The following is a 15,921-nucleotide window of genomic DNA, read 5'->3' on the forward strand; positions in this document are numbered from 1 at the left end:
AGGAAACGCTGGAAGTAGGCAAAAAGTCTTTGTTTTCCTTGTGTAGTGAGATGTAGCCCATCTTGCTTGTATAGGTGATGGATTATTTTTCCACTTTTTAGGAATGGTTTTGTTGTGTTCAGAAAAATTATGTTTGTTGTTTGTTCAGTCCAGTAGCGAAGCAAGCTGTTGAATTCTTTTACAGTGTTCTTAGTTGTAGAGTTATCTGTTGGACGTGGTAAGATAGCACTGATTCCATAGTAAAGGATGTGAGGATTAGTGAGGGAGATTCTTGTTATGAGAGTTTTCATGCGTTGGATGACTACTGATGCAGGTGCTCCACTTGCAATGTCATTTGTTCCGATGTGAAGGATCACAATGCTGTTGCTGTGTACTGTCTTAAAGTGGTAGATGTGTTGCATAGCAGATCTTATAAGCGTTGTCCCTGGGTGTACCCAGCATTGTGCTTTTGGCATGTAGTCTTTAATATCTCGACATATTGAGTCTGTGAGGAAGCAGACATTCAATCCTGTAAAAGAAAAGGATAATAAGTAGAATTATAGATTTGAGTGAAATTAAGGTAGGAAGGAATTCAAAATAGGAAGTATGGTTCCATGACATGCTATTAAACTTAAAAGCATGTATTTGTAACTTACCTTGGGGTATGATAAAGGATCTTTTGGAGATAGTGGTTGTGAGATTTGTGTTGGATGTGTATCCTGTAGAGACAAATCTAAAATGTAAATTTTTTTGGAAACTGTATATAATGTTACAGAGGTTATTAAATGTGGAATTGATATGTGGTATTACCTTGTAGATCCATTGATGCAATTTGTTTGGAAATGATGTATGGGCAGGAAAGTTTAAGCCAGTAGTTCAGTGGTGAGGAATGTAGCATGTTACATATAGATATAGTGGGGATTATAAAGGGTAGCATTACAGTCAAAGGCTTGGGAGGAGTTAGCAGAGTGGGAAGGCAGTCTTAAGTGTACAAGATGATGCTGTTGGCTGAAAAGTTAGATAAAAGGTATGTGCATGACATACATGAAACTTTGATGTTGGTTTATGACTCATCTAAGGTCTGACACATTTAGCTGAACAATAGATTGTTGATTGGTGGCTAGAGACATCTTGACTTGGAGAGTTGGGGTATAGCAAGTGTGAATTGTTAGGGTAAGAGTAGCTTTTAATCTGTTTGAGGTTTGAGAAAAAAAGTTTTAGAAAAAAAAAAAGTTTTTTTGTTCCATGTCTTTCACATTGTTAAGAGCAACATAAATAATGTAAAAAAACAAAAAGTAAAAGTAAAACAATTTTTATATGTTATGCTTTGTCCTCAGTTGGGGACTCAGTTTCTTTAAGAAAATGGGAATACATGGATGAACATGCATAGGCAAAAACAATGGATTTAAAAAAAAAAAGATTTTTCAGGATTTTGTTTTTACTAAGCTTTGTATAAATATGATTCTCAACTATTTTAAAACAGATTTATTTGTTGTACCATTTTTACTTTGACAAAATTTGTAAAAATGGCCATATTGTTATTTATTATTATATATAATGTATCTATAAATTAAATTAAATTTTCATGTTTTTTGTGGCAACATGTAATGAATAAAGAAGTGTAATAATAAACAATATAATTTAATTATGTGATAGTGTGAAATCATGTGACACAATTGGTCTGACACAGACAGAAGTAAACAAAAGAATGTTGATTGGGTTGGCAGACATTCTGTCCCAGTGAGGAGAGGTGATCTGTGTGTGTGTGTGTGTGTCGGGCGGGGGGTTAAAGTAATACATTTTTCTTGTGTAAAAAATATAGGGTGGGGGGATATGGTTGCAGTGCATATATACAAATAAGTAGAAGTAACAGGTACAATAAAGGTAATCAGTGTTTAGTGTCTGGTGTACATAAGAAGTCCTGAGGTAATATTGTGATTACCGGGGTAGAACGGTGTCTAAAATGTCTTTGTAGAGTGACGTAGAGCTACATGGAGGAAAATTAAAGTGGCAGTGCAGATGCAATAAATAAACTTAAGAAGAGCACACATTCAGATGTATTCCTGAGTAGAGCAATGTCCAAATGGCAAATTAACTGTTTATTTATAAAGTTTTTGTAGACAAGTGTAAGGATAAGGAATACAATTTATGTTTAACCTTGTTCTCAGAATTAAAGTATTGTGTTGATGTGTATGAAGATGTTGGTTATGTATGTAGTGGTTTTGTTATGTATTCTGATTAAATGTTATTTTTATTTATTTTTTTTACAAATAAATGGAGTATAATATAGAGTTAGTGTATAAGGACAACTTATACTGTAAACTCAAATATTTTAATATATGTATATGTTAATATATTGTAAGATCTAAATAAATACATGCTTTAAAATATACTATTTAAATAATTTTTGTTGAGAAAATTCTATAAAATGGAGATAAAAGGAAAATTACAAAGTGATATATTAAAGAATGGTGTGAAATCATTGGTCTGACACAGACAGAAGTAAACAAAAGAATGTTGATTGGGTTGGCAGACATTCCGTCTCTGTAAGGAGAGGTGATCTGTGGAAGAGTGTGTGGGGGGGGAGGGAGGGGGGGGGTAACTGGGGATGGGGATTGTTCAGTGTTTTAAATAAGGTTAAAGTAATAATCTATTTGTGTGTGTGTGTAAAAAATATCAGGGTGGTGATATGGCTGCATTGCATTTAATTTTACTGGTATTAGTAGAGGTTGATGTGTTCTATAATGATTTTTATTGAAGGTTTCAATGTTGTTTCAACAGTGAATGAAGTTTTATGTTGGAAGAAATATTGAATAGGTTTTGAATTGAATTGAATTTATGTGTGTTTATGCGTGTACTTATTTAGATTAGTTACAGTATTTTTTTTTTATTTTTGTGAAGTAATGTTTTAATAGAATATTACATTATTATGTAATATATATTTTTTTGGTTTGAGAAATGTAGTTTCTGGAGGGGGTGTATGCTAAATAATTAAGGGTGTTTCCCAATGTAAATATTTTTAGAATTTCTTTATTTGATTTGCTGTGAGAGTCAATGGGCAGGGTTTGGGGCATGATTGTATTTAGTGAGGTAATGCAGTGGAGGTGTGGTTACTGAAACTACAGTGTATTGGTCAGAATATTAACAACTGTATGTTAAAAGTAAAGTCTTTGAAAATTCTTATTACTTGCAGCGATCGCAGAGGTAAGAGCTGATGTTGTTTTTTTTTTTTTATATGTGTATTCCATTGAACCTAGGCAATATATTATGATGCTATAGGTTATCATTGAAAGTAGGATATATGATATGGTAAATTTTGTTTTAAAGGTGTTACAGTGGTAGACTTTTGTTTGCACTGTGTTTTCATAGCTGTGTATATATGTAATTTAGAAAGATTGATTTTGATATAAGTAAGATGTTGAATGTAATTATTAAATGATATCTGTATTTTTGTGAAATAAATATTGTATAGATTAAAGTTGTAATGGAAAAGGAGATGGTAAAGCAGAAAGTTTAAATGGTGATATGTTAAAAATAAGGCAATTAATATATCTGAGCTATGTTACAAAATAAGGTTGAGCAGATTTGTTTCTTGATTTGTAGTTTTTTGAAACTGGTAATTCTATTACGTGAATTACGTGTCAGGAGTTTATTACTTATTTTTGTATTATACATTTTTTATTTAATGTTAGTAAATTGTATTTGTGGGTAGTGCGCTTTGGGCTGTATATTTTAAGTTTAAGTGTTATTTTATGTGTTTTGAGTCAGAAAAACTTGTGGGTGTTAAATTTACAACTATTTAGCATTTAAGAGAATTAGTTGTGTATGATGTTTTTATTGTTGTTATGTTGTGATGCAGAGTAGTTTATGTTGTGTGTGGTTATAGGATGAAAACAATAACTGAACTATTGCGTATATATATATATATATATATATATATATATATGTGTGTGTGTGTGTGTGTGTGTGTGTGTGTGTGTGTGTGTGTGTGTGTGTGTGTGTGTTTTGTAAGAAGTTGTGCTCTTTAAGTTACCATGTATTTGATCCAACAGCTGTAATATTACCAAAAATTATAGAAAGTAAATCGCCTATTGTAGTAAGTGTATTTATAAATATTTTAATGTAATTTATTAATTTGATGTCAAAGATACATTTTCAGGTTTCACTACAGTGTTTTTTAAACTATATAAATGTTTTTGGTACTATAAACATTTTTATGTGTTTTTGTAGTGGAAAAGTACTAATATATTTAAATTAGCGCAGAAAGGGTTCAGCCTTTTAAATGGTTGTATAATATGTATATGTAAACTATTTTTTTTTTTACGGATAGAAATGTGATTGATGAAAAGATGTTGGACTGAAATAGTTGTTGTGTGGATGGATTTAATAGTATGATGAAGGGGATGTGGTTATTGAAGGAGTTGTTGAATGATTAATCGTGGTTGGTGAGATTGGGGAGTTTACAAGCATGTCAGAGTTACAGCCAAAAGTAAATAAATAAAACAAAATAAATAAATAACCATGTCAGTTATGTTTGAGAATATTTTACATCTATTTGTTTTAAGACAATATTGCAAGAATCATAGGAATACAATTGTTGAATTTTTTGTGGTTAATACACCTAATTACACATATTATGACTACTTATGACTATTTTTGTTGTATAAAATTTAACTGTTTGTATTGGATGTATAGTTTTTTTTGCTTTGTAGTGGTCTGTAGATGCTGTCTTTTGTGTTTTAAATGGAAAACATTTGTTTGAAGTTGCTTAGTATGAAGTTAGATGACAGTACAGTTTTAATATTTTGTGGTTAACACTGAAATGCAGGGCAGAGTTTTTTGTTATGTTGTCAGTGAGTTCAAGAATGAAGGATACAGTTTATATTATGTTTAATGCGAACTCCTGAACAATTTTTAATATACAGAACTATGCAAAGGTTTGTGTTGGGTAATATGCATGAAAGGTTTCTAAAAGAAATCTCTAAGTCAGTAATGTTTCATGTATTTGGCCTGAAATACTGTAAAGAATTAATATTGTGTGATATGGTTACAATTGTAATTTCCAATTTTGCTTCTTTTATATTGTAACATGTTTTACTATATAGTGCAGTCATGTCTGCTAGTGCACAACATAATAAAAAAAAATATAACTTTTCTTGCTAGTTTTAAAATATAGAGTTAGAGTTAAATATATACTGAGAATTATGCAATGTTTTTTTTAGGTAATAATCTATTTATTGAGTTAAACTAAAAATATATGTCTAGAATGAAATGTATTTTTTGTTTAATTATTAAAAAAAAATTTTTTTTTCAAGTTTTCTATTTCTATGTGCATGCATATTTTTTATTTTTACTGCACTGATTCTAATATGTAAGTTGTGTTATAGTAATGTTTATGGGTTCTATATGGATTTTTGTTGAAGGTTTAATGTTGTTGATAGTGAATACAATTTTATGTTGGAGGAAGTTTTGTATATATCATGGTTTAATGTGTTGTTTCAGGGAGGTAAAGCTGTGGAGATGTGGTTATTGAAACGGCAGTCTATTGGTTTTAATATTGATGGCTTTGGGTAAAAAGGGAAGATTGTCATATTATGTTTGCAGGAAAAGCAGAGGTAATAGTCTATGTATTATTTATGTGCTTATGCCATTGAATCTAGGCTATAAATGATGAGGCTATATGTATATTTTATGTAGGAGATAGATAGATAGATAGATAGATAGACAGATAGATAGATAGTAACATGAGAGATGTTTTAATTGGTGTTTTGAGCATTGGTGTTTTAGTGTTTAATGAAGGAGTGTGGTTGTTAAATGTTCACTATTGTTTGATAAATTAGGTGAGTGTGCAAGCAGGTTACAGTTACAGCAAATAAATAAACATTGTTTAATATTTTGCCAAAGCTGAATTTATTTGTGGTCAATATACTTAAATACATTTACAGTACATGACTAATTTTATTGTATGATCTTTAATTGTATGTGCTGGATGTATAGTTTCTAGTTCACAATGTTTACTACTTAATGTCTTGTGTTTTAAATTGAAAAACAATGTTTGAAGTTGGTTAGTATGAAGATAACGGACAGTACAGTTTAAATGTTTTGTGGTTAACATTGAGAGCAGAGTTTGTTGTTATTTTGTCAGTGAGTTTATGATTACATTTTATACTATACGTTTAATGCTAGTATTGAAAGTTTTTTCAATATACAGAATTATGCAAAGGTTTGTGTTTCGTAAGATGATAAAAGATTTGTACAAGTAATCTCTTAAGCTCAGTAATGTTGCTTTAATTTGACCTGAAATACAGTAATAATGTAGTGTAATATGATCTCTATTGTAACTTTCCATTTTGCTTTTTATATTATAATATATATTTTACATATAATGCAGTTATATCTGGGAGTGTAAAGCATAAGTTTTATTTCCTTCTACTTGAAAATTGTTACTTAAATATGCTTATAATTAAACAATATTTTTGAGGTAATATAATTTATTGATTTAACTGTTTATTGGGTTCAACTAAAAATTGTATTTGTTTGTTAGTTTGCTATTTCTATGTGCATGAAAATGTTTATATTTAAGGCCAAAGTATACTTGTTTGTGTGTGTGTGTGTGTGTGTGTGTGTGTATGCTAGCAAATGTGTACAGTTGAACACCCAGCCTTTCAAGTATACTCCATTTGATGTTGAATGCAAAGAGAGCTTTATCTGTGTCCAGTTAAGTTATGGTTGATCAACTTTTTTTCACTTTTATAAACCAAAGCTGAGTTACCTCATACCTTTTTGCTCAGATTGACAAGCACGCATGGTAACAAAAATAGAGTGGTGCATGTACAGTACGCTTACACTGTTCTGATGACACAAATCACATCACACACACTGCGCGCTGTTGATTGTGTACAGGTTAAAATTGAAGCATACTTTGGCCTTTACAATGTATAAAAATTCTAATGTATGTGTAATGTTTAATATTATTGTAAGTTGCTGATGTTTTGATGATAGTAATGTGATTTTATTTTTTTGTTTTTAGATGCCTAAGCTGAAGAGATTTAGAATGCGGCGTGAGCCATTCAACAACAAAAGTAAGGCAGATGTTTCTAATTCTGTTGCTTGTGTTTGTCCAGACGTGGTGGGCATTGTAGCAGCCAATGAGGTTAGACTGAAGTCTGCAGAGGTGACTGAGGAGTTTGTGGGAGTAGCTTGTAGTATAGTTTCAGTTGTTAAGCACAAGCTACATAATGTGTGTACTTGGCGAAAATCTGACATTCAGGACATACGTAGTGAGGGAAGTAAACTGGTCAATGACATGACTAGGTGTAAAAAAAAACCTGAGAGTTATGGAGACTGTCGATTTTCTCAGTGGTTTGGTGGGCAACATGACATTTTCAGTACAACATGCAAAGTAACAATAGAACGATTAATGAATGGAGGAAAAAATGACTTGTATGAGAAATTACAGGAGATTTTGTTTAGTCATGAATCTTGTTTGGTCAACATAAAAGAAGACACGTGTGCTATTGTCAGACATAATGATTTCTATGTTGTTGTTGACTGTAATGTCCGAAACGCATGTGGTTTGGGATCAGACATTGGAACTGCAGTTGTTGTTTTCAACACAAATTGGCAAGACCTATTTTTGCACATTGATAATTTAATGACAAGTCTGAATGCAGAAAACTTTAGTATATGTGGCATCAATGTCAACTTATCATTATCAGAAATGCCACAAGTTGTTTACAATGATACTGTTGGAGAAAACAGAGAATGTACAGCAAATGAAACTGAAGAAATGTCAGCATCTACATTAAATCAAAGAGAAGGTGTTAGCATCCGTGGATCATTTCATCAGGGTGACCGTAAGTTCAAGTGGCCAGGGAAACAGTGTGTTGCGATTAGTTTGGCTGCTATAGCGATGCACAGTGTGCTTAGTGTGTTCTCATGGCAAAGTAAAGATCTAGATAATGTTGTAAATACTGGCGATAGCTTGTATTCTAGTTTGCGTCAAAGTGGTTTAATCAGTGATCCAACAAAGAAAAAGTTGCTGTGTATTCAAGATCTTCCTAAAGAGTATGTGTTTGGTACAACTGCATTCAAATTTGAATATGCTGATTTTGTTTCTGGACATGTAGATGTGGTTGATGGAGATTTTATTAGATCTGGTGCATGTGTGACATTAGCTGATGGTTTGCAAACAATGTTTGAAAAATATGACACATGCTTTTTTACCTTAAATGGCAGTACTATTGCCATTATTAAAGAAAATAGTAGGTTTGCTGTGGTTGATTCTCATGCACGTAACAGTGCTGGAATGGTTGATGGTAATGGATTTAGTGTGGTTGTATATTATAATTCGCTAAATTGTGTTTTGAAGCACATTGAAAATTTGTCTGCATTTACTCGAAGAAACCTGAAGATTTTTGAAATAAGTGGGGTCTGTGTCCTACTTAAAAGCCAAGACAAATCTGATAGTCATACAGAAAGCATAAATGATGAAAGTGAAAAAATTACCTGCAAGGGTAAAAAAAGAATGCATGATTGTATAAATGTGAATGTGGAAGAAGAAAAAGAAATTTTGGTTACTAAACCGAAGAGATTTAAAATACAGAGTGAGCCATTCAACAACAAAAGTAAGGCAGATGTTTCTAATTCTGTTGCTTGTGCTTGTCCAGACGTGGTGGGCATTGTAGCAGCCAATGAGGTTAGACTGAAGTCTGCAGAGGTGACTGAGGAGTTTGTGGGAGTAGCTTGTAGTATAGTTTCAGTTGTTAAGCACAAGCTACATAATGTGTGTACTTGGCGAAAATCTGACATTCAGGACATACGTAGTGAGGGAAGTAAACTGGTCAATGACATGACTAGGTGTAAAAAAAACACTGAGAGTTATGGAGACTGTCGATTTTCTCAGTGGTTTGGTGGGCAACATGACATTTTCAGTAAAACATGCAAAGTAACAATAGAACGATTAATGAATGGAGGAAAAAATGACTTGTATGAGAAATTACAGGAGATTTTGTTTAGTCATGAATCTTGTTTGGTCAACATAAAAGGAGACACGTGTGCTATTGTCAGACATAATGATTTCTATGTTGTTGTTGACTGTAATGTCCGAAACGCATGTGGTTTGGGATCAGACATTGGAACTGCAGTTGTTGTTTTCAACACAAATTGGCATGACCTATTTTTGCACATTGATAATTTAATGACAAGTCTGAATGCAGAAAACTTTAGTATATGTGGCATTAATGTCAAATTTACGTCATCAGATACACCACGATTAGTTTACAATGATACTGTTGGAGAAAAGAGTGTATGTACACCAAATGAGACAGAAGAGATCTCAGCTTCTACAATAAAGCAAAGAGAAAGTGTTAGTAGCATTCTTGGATCATTTCATCAGGGTGACCGTAAGTTCAAGTGGCCAGGGAAACAGTGTGTTGCGATTAGTTTGGCTGCTATAGCGATGCACAGTGTACATAGTGTGTTCTCATGGCAAAGTAAAGATCTAGATAATGTTGTAAATACTGGCGATAGCTTGTATTCTAGTTTGCGTCAAAGTGGTTTAATCAGTGATCCAACAAAGAAAAACTTGCTGTGTATACAAGATCTTCCTAAAGAGTATGTTTTTGGTACAAATGCATTCAAATTTGAATATGCTGATTTTGTTTCTGGACATGTAGATGTGGTTGATGGAGATTTTATTAGATCTGGTGCATGTGTGACATTAGCTGATGGTTTGCAAACAATGTTTGAAAAATATGACACATGCTTTTTTACCTTAAATGGCAGTACTTTTGCCATCATTAAGGGAAATTGTAAATTTGCTGTGGTTGATTCTCATGCACGTAACAGTGCTGGGATGGTTGATGGTAATGGATTTAGTGTGGCTGTATATTACAATTCACTTAGTTGTGTTTTGAAGCACATTGAAAATTTGTCTGTATTCACTAGAAGAAACCAAAACATTTTTGAAATAAGTGGGGTCTGTGTCCTACTTAAAAGCCAAGAAAACTCTGCTAGTCACACAGAAAACATAAATGACGAAAGTGAAAAAACGACCCGCAGGGGTAAAAAAAGAATGCATGATTGTATAAATGTGAATGTGGAAGAAGAGAAAGAAACTGTGGTTACTAAGAAGCCAAAACAATCAATAAAGGAGAGCGCTAAAGTACTTGAAACAATTTCCAAAATTGATGCAAATTCAGATGATGTAGTTTGTTTGGGCAATGAGACAAATAGGATTTTTAATTTCAATCCACTCTGTACTGAAGTAAAGCAAAAATTAAGTAGTAAACTAAATATAGAGTTTAATAGTGAAAATTTAGGTTTTCCAAGAAACAACAGAAAAATTGGCCATCCTTGTAAAACAGTTAGTATTGTAGGTGATGGAAGTTGTTTTTTTAGGGCAGTGGCACAAGTAATATGTGGTACGCAAAAACCTCATCGGGCAGTTAGACTTGCAGTTGTGAAACATATGGAATTGCACAGTGTGCAATATAAGAATCTTTTAAGATGTCAGTATGTATCTATGGAAGATTATTTATCTAAATCCAAAATGAGGTTTGTAGGATCATGGGCCACAGAATTGGAGATTCAAGCGATGGCTAATTATTTGGGAGTGGATATTTATACATATCATAATGAAAAATGGTTACAGTACAGTTGTATGCATGAAAGAACGTGCAATCAAGGTATATATCTACAGCACTGTAATGAGAATCATTATGAAGTTGTTATTTGTGTGAAACAACCTAATAGCCAGATGTGTTATATGCTGTGCCAGAATGAAGAAAGTGATGTTGGAAAACACATTTGTACCAGACAGCGAGTAAAAATTCAAAGTGAAATTTCTGTGAATCATAAGGAACAAAATCCTGTTACTGGAGATATAAAGAATGATGCATCTGCTAATAAGAGGAAATACTTGAAAAGGTATTTTTCATTAAAAAGAGTAAAGAACAAAATTAAAGGCCAAATTAAGCAACCTGTTTTGGAGAAGTATCATTGCAATGCAGAGTTTCAGAATCATATGAAAAATCTCAATAGGAAAAGATATCACAGCAATCCTTTATATAAAGAGTCATTAAAACAGGCAAGTAAGATCAAATATGCTGAAAACCAGCAACATAAGTGTAAAGTCAATGAGTACAATCGAGTGAAGTATAAAAAGAATGAGCAATATAAAATGAGAGTGAGGAAATATAGTAGGATAAAATACCAGAACAATGTTCAATTTAAAAACAGAGTGAAAACATTCAGTAAGGTGAAATATCATGTCAATGATGAATTTAAAAACAGAGTGAAAACATTCAGTAAGGTGAAATATCATGTCAATGATGAATTTAAAAACAGAGTGAAAACATTCAGTAAGGTGAAATATCATGTCAATGATGAATTTAAAAACAGAGTGAAGACATTCAGTAGGGTGAAATATCATGTCAATGAGGGATTTAAAAATAGAATGAAAACATTCAGTAGGGTGAAATACCATGGCAATGACCAGCATAGAAACACTGTCAAGCAGCGCAGTAACGTAAAATATCGTAATAGTGCATCACATAAAGAAAATGTAAAAAGAATTAACAAGATGAAAAGAGAACAATTAAGACAAAATCAGAAGATTTGTGATTTTGTCAAAAAGACGTTTCTAGATAAAGTTAGTTCTGGGCCAGAATTTGTTTGTTGTGTTTGCCACCGGCTGTTATTTAAACAGCAAGTATTATGCTGTAAAACAGAAAATTATAACACAAATTCAGCAGTGTCACAGATGGCAAAAAAATGTATTACAAAACATTTTTTGCATAAGTGTGGTGAAAATTGTGTTATTCCCTGTGAACTGGCAGATTCATGTAAAGGCAAGCTTTGGATTTGCTTCACTTGTCATACTAAAGTAAAAAAAGGAGAAATGCCAGCTGAAAGTGCAGTTAACAATTTAGAATTGAAACCTATACCTGAAGAACTAAGTTGTCTCAATAATTTAGAGCAACATTTGATAGCTTTGCATATCCCATTCATGAAAATGTTAGCTTTACCAAAAGGTGGGCAAAATGGAGTGCACGGTCCTATTAGTTGCGTGGCAGCTGATATTAAACAAACAACAAATGTTTTGCCTAGAACAGAAAATGAAGGGTCTTTAATTTGTGTAAAGTTAAAGCGGAAGTTGACATATAAAGGTCATTATAAGTATCAGTATGTGGACACAACAAATATTAAACAGGCACTCAGTTGCTTAAAAAAAATCAACAAATACTATACAGATATTGTTTTTAATGATAATTGGTTAAATGAGTTTATTAGACAAGATGATGATGACGATACAAACAACATGGAGGAGACTGAACTGGAAAACACAAATGTTGATGAGGAGTTACACGATAGGCAACAGCACTGTGTGTTTATGGACACTTGTTTGCAACCTGTAGATATTGGACAAGAAGTACTTGATCAGTATTTTGATGGAATCTTGAGCCTGGCTCCTGCCGAAGGGAATAATCCAGTGAAAATGCTTGCAGATGAGACAAATGAAGCTAAATGTTTTCCTGTTTTGTTTCCTAATGGTACTTCAACTTTTTGTGATAAAAGGGCACAGAGATTAACATTGTCTCGATATTTTAATAATCGAATTTTGCATGCAGATGGTAGATTTGCACAAAATATTGAATACATTTTTTATGCACAGTATCTATCAGAAATACAACAGGTACTGTCTAATGTATCTATTGCTTTAAGAAAAGGCCATGGATGTAGTAAGTCCATACCAAGTGAAATGTTCAAAGATACTGAGTCCTTGAGGCAAGTGCTTAATTATGATGAAGGCTATAGATTTTTGAAGCCCATCCGTGGCACTCCGGCATTTTGGCAAGGTGTGCAAAAAGATTTGTTTGCCATGGTCAGACAACTTGGCATTCCCACCTGGTTTTGCTCCTTCTCATCTGCTGATATGAGATGGACAAATCTAATGTCAAGTATTTTAAAACATGAAGGAAGAAAAACAGCATTAGAACAATTACAATGGGATGAAAAATGTGAACTTTTGCGTCGTAATCCTGTAACAGCAGCTCGCATGTTTGATTTTAGGTGGCATTGTTTTTTAAAAGAGATGCTTATGTCTCCTGTTCAGCCCATAGGGGAAATTGTGGACTACTTTTATAGGGTGGAATTTCAACAACGTGGTTCTCCCCATGTCCATTGCTTGTTCTGGATAAAAAATGCTTAACTTAAGTTCTGGTTGTTTGGTGAAAGAAGATGCTTTGTTTTGTCCATTGTATTATAAATGTCCACATTACCGAATGAGAACATTATTGGGTTGCCATTTAATTCGTATGTGCTCCTCTTTATCAGTTAAATTAAGTTCTGGTTGCTTGGTGAAAGAAAAAAGGAACATGATGAAAGAGCTTATCTCTTATCTTCTGTATCCTTGGTAAGCCAGTATCAGAACTTTGTTGTATTTAGGTGTCCATATTACTGTATGAAAACATTACTAGTATAAGAATCCCATAAAAAAAAGAAGAAAAAAAAAAAGAAAAGAAAATTGGTGTTTTTGTCCTCTGTATTATAAATGTCCACATTAAAGCATGAGAACATTACTGGGTTGCTATTTCATTCTTATGTGTTCCTCTTTATCGATTAACTTAAGTTCTGGTTGTCTGGTGAAAGAAAAAAGGAACATGATGAAAGAGCTTATCTCTTATCTTCTGTATCCTTGGTAAGCCAGTATCAGGACTTTGTTGTATTTTAAGTGACCACATTACTGTATGAAAACATTACTAGTATAAGAATCCCACTCCAAAAAAAAAAAAAAAAAAAACATAAAAAAAACAAGTGCTTTGTTTTGTCCATTGTATTATAAATGTCCACATTACCGGATGAGAACATTACTGGGTTGCTATTTCATTCTTATGTGTTCCTCTTTATTGATTAACTTAAGTTCTGGTTGTCTGGTGAAAGAAAAAAGGAACATGATGAAAGAGCTTCTCTCTTATCTTCTGTATCCTTGGTAAGCCAGTATCAGAACTTTGTTGTATTTTAAGTGACCACATTACTGTATGAAAACATTACTAGTATAAGAATCCCACTCCAAAAAAAAAAAAAAAACTTAAAAAAAAACAGTGCTTTGTTTTGTCCATTGTATTATAAATGTCCACATTACCGGATGAGAACATTATTGGGTTGCCATTTAATTCTTATGTGCTCCTCTTTATCGATTAACTTAAGTTCTGGTTGTTTGGTGAAAGAAGATGCTTTGTTTTGTCCATTGTATTATAAATGTCCACATTACCGAATGAGAACATTATTGGGTTGCCATTTAATTCGTATGTGCTCCTCTTTATCAGTTAAATTAAGTTCTGGTTGCTTGGTGAAAGAAAAAAGGAACATGATGAAAGAGCTTATCTCTTATCTTCTGTATCCTTGGTAAGCCAGTATCAGAACTTTGTTGTATTTAGGTGTCCATATTACTGTATGAAAACATTACTAGTATAAGAATCCCATAAAAAAAAGAAGAAAAAAAAAAGAAAAGAAAATTGGTGTTTTTGTCCTCTGTATTATAAATGTCCACATTAAAGCATGAGAACATTACTGGGTTGCTATTTCATTCTTATGTGTTCCTCTTTATCGATTAACTTAAGTTCTGGTTGTCTGGTGAAAGAAAAAAGGAACATGATGAAAGAGCTTATCTCTTATCTTCTGTATCCTTGGTAAGCCAGTATCAGAACTTTGTTTTATTTAGGTGTCCATATTACTGTATGAAAACATTACTAGTATAAGAATCCCACTCCAGAAAAATAAAAAATAATAAAAAAATGTGTAATCATGTTAAATCAACAACAAAAAAGGTTTTATTTTTCTTGCATTGCAACAGCATATGTTAAAGTGTAAATACACATATGTAAAATATAAAATAAGTAACACTTGGTAAGCAGCAATTGCAGGTGTAAATAGTTTAATATATTGTATCAAACCAACTTTTTATAATTAAACATAAATGCATTTGAATAAAGTCATTATTGTAAAAAGGTAATATGGTTATTGTGATTCTTAATTCTAAAAGGCTGTAATTAAATTCATATTAATGCAAATGTACATTTAGCTTGCCAGCCCCGTCTGATGTTGGTTTGGTCCACAAATGCTTGCAGTTGCATATTTATTTATTTATGGAAGAAGGGGAATAAAATCCTTAATAAAATCCTTAGCTTTGTGTCTATAAAGGGTTATATAGCAGTATATCTAATAGCTATGTAAAAAAAAACAAAAAACATTTTAAATGAACATGCTGTTGCTAATGCAAGTTTTTGCTTTCCCTTTAATCTAAATAATAACAAAAAGCAAAAATACACTGGTAATGGTACTCCAGGTTACCCATCTGGATGGGGTTCAAGTCCCTGCAGTGTACTTGCTTGTTATTATTATTACTTTTATAATATCTAATTCTACACACTACTAAATGCTACTAAAACACCATGACATGTAGCAGTTATGTATAACTTATTTCTTATTTCTTTCTGTTAAATGAGTCAATTATTTTTCCTTAAAATTGTGTATATAATCCAATTTCAGTAGGTTAAAGAATATTAACTTCTGAATTACTTTCATTACTACACAGGATAAAAAATAAATAAATAAATAAATTTAAAAAAATAAAAAATAACTTGCTGTATTCCATGCAGGACTACTTTATCTAAGCCATACATTCATAATACATCTCATAATCTTGTTCTTTATTTACATCTGATGCACAAAATTGCCTAAAATGTTAGCTAAACTAATTATTCTCCTTTTGCTATTACTTTCTCAGGATAACAATTCTGAGCTAATTGAGATTACTTGAGCTCCAGTGTGCATCCAGCCTCTAATAAACATTTCTAATGACATCCCCCCCCCCCCCCAACACATTTGAAGATATAACACTAACCCCTGCAAGGATTTCAGCTAACGCCAACTGTGAAT

General features: G+C 32.4%; 2 protein-coding genes across 3 annotated transcripts in view; one reads left to right on the top strand and one right to left on the bottom strand.

The window, feature by feature from the left end:
* Positions 1–1,193, bottom strand: part of LOC127987962 (uncharacterized) — a 1,729-nt gene extending 536 nt beyond the window's left edge. The window contains exons 1-3 of the mRNA XM_052590426.1: positions 790–1,193; positions 636–698; positions 8–508 (exon numbers count right to left, since the gene is read on the bottom strand). Of these exons, the coding sequence (XP_052446386.1) occupies positions 8–508; positions 636–698; positions 790–916 (691 nt within the window). The 5' untranslated portion in view covers positions 917–1,193. The remainder of the gene's footprint in view (positions 1–7; positions 509–635; positions 699–789) is intronic.
* A 5,411-nt stretch (positions 1,194–6,604) lies between these two features.
* On the top strand, positions 6,605–15,294 carry LOC127987046 (uncharacterized). 2 transcript variants are annotated; one of them, XM_052589324.1, is made up of 2 exons: positions 6,605–14,420; positions 14,705–15,294. In XM_052589324.1, exon 1 carries the CDS (start codon positions 7,010–7,012, stop codon positions 13,190–13,192), a length of 6,183 nt encoding a protein of 2,060 aa, XP_052445284.1. In that variant the 5' UTR covers positions 6,605–7,009; the 3' UTR covers positions 13,193–14,420; positions 14,705–15,294. The 2 variants fall into 2 exon arrangements, with proteins under 2 accessions (XP_052445284.1, XP_052445285.1); XM_052589325.1 differs by having other exon boundaries at positions 6,605–13,428.
* Positions 15,295–15,921: the final 627 nt, after the last annotated feature.

This window comes from Carassius gibelio, chromosome B22 (assembly GCF_023724105.1).
Source record: "Carassius gibelio isolate Cgi1373 ecotype wild population from Czech Republic chromosome B22, carGib1.2-hapl.c, whole genome shotgun sequence".
Lineage (NCBI taxonomy): Eukaryota > Metazoa > Chordata > Actinopteri > Cypriniformes > Cyprinidae > Carassius > Carassius gibelio.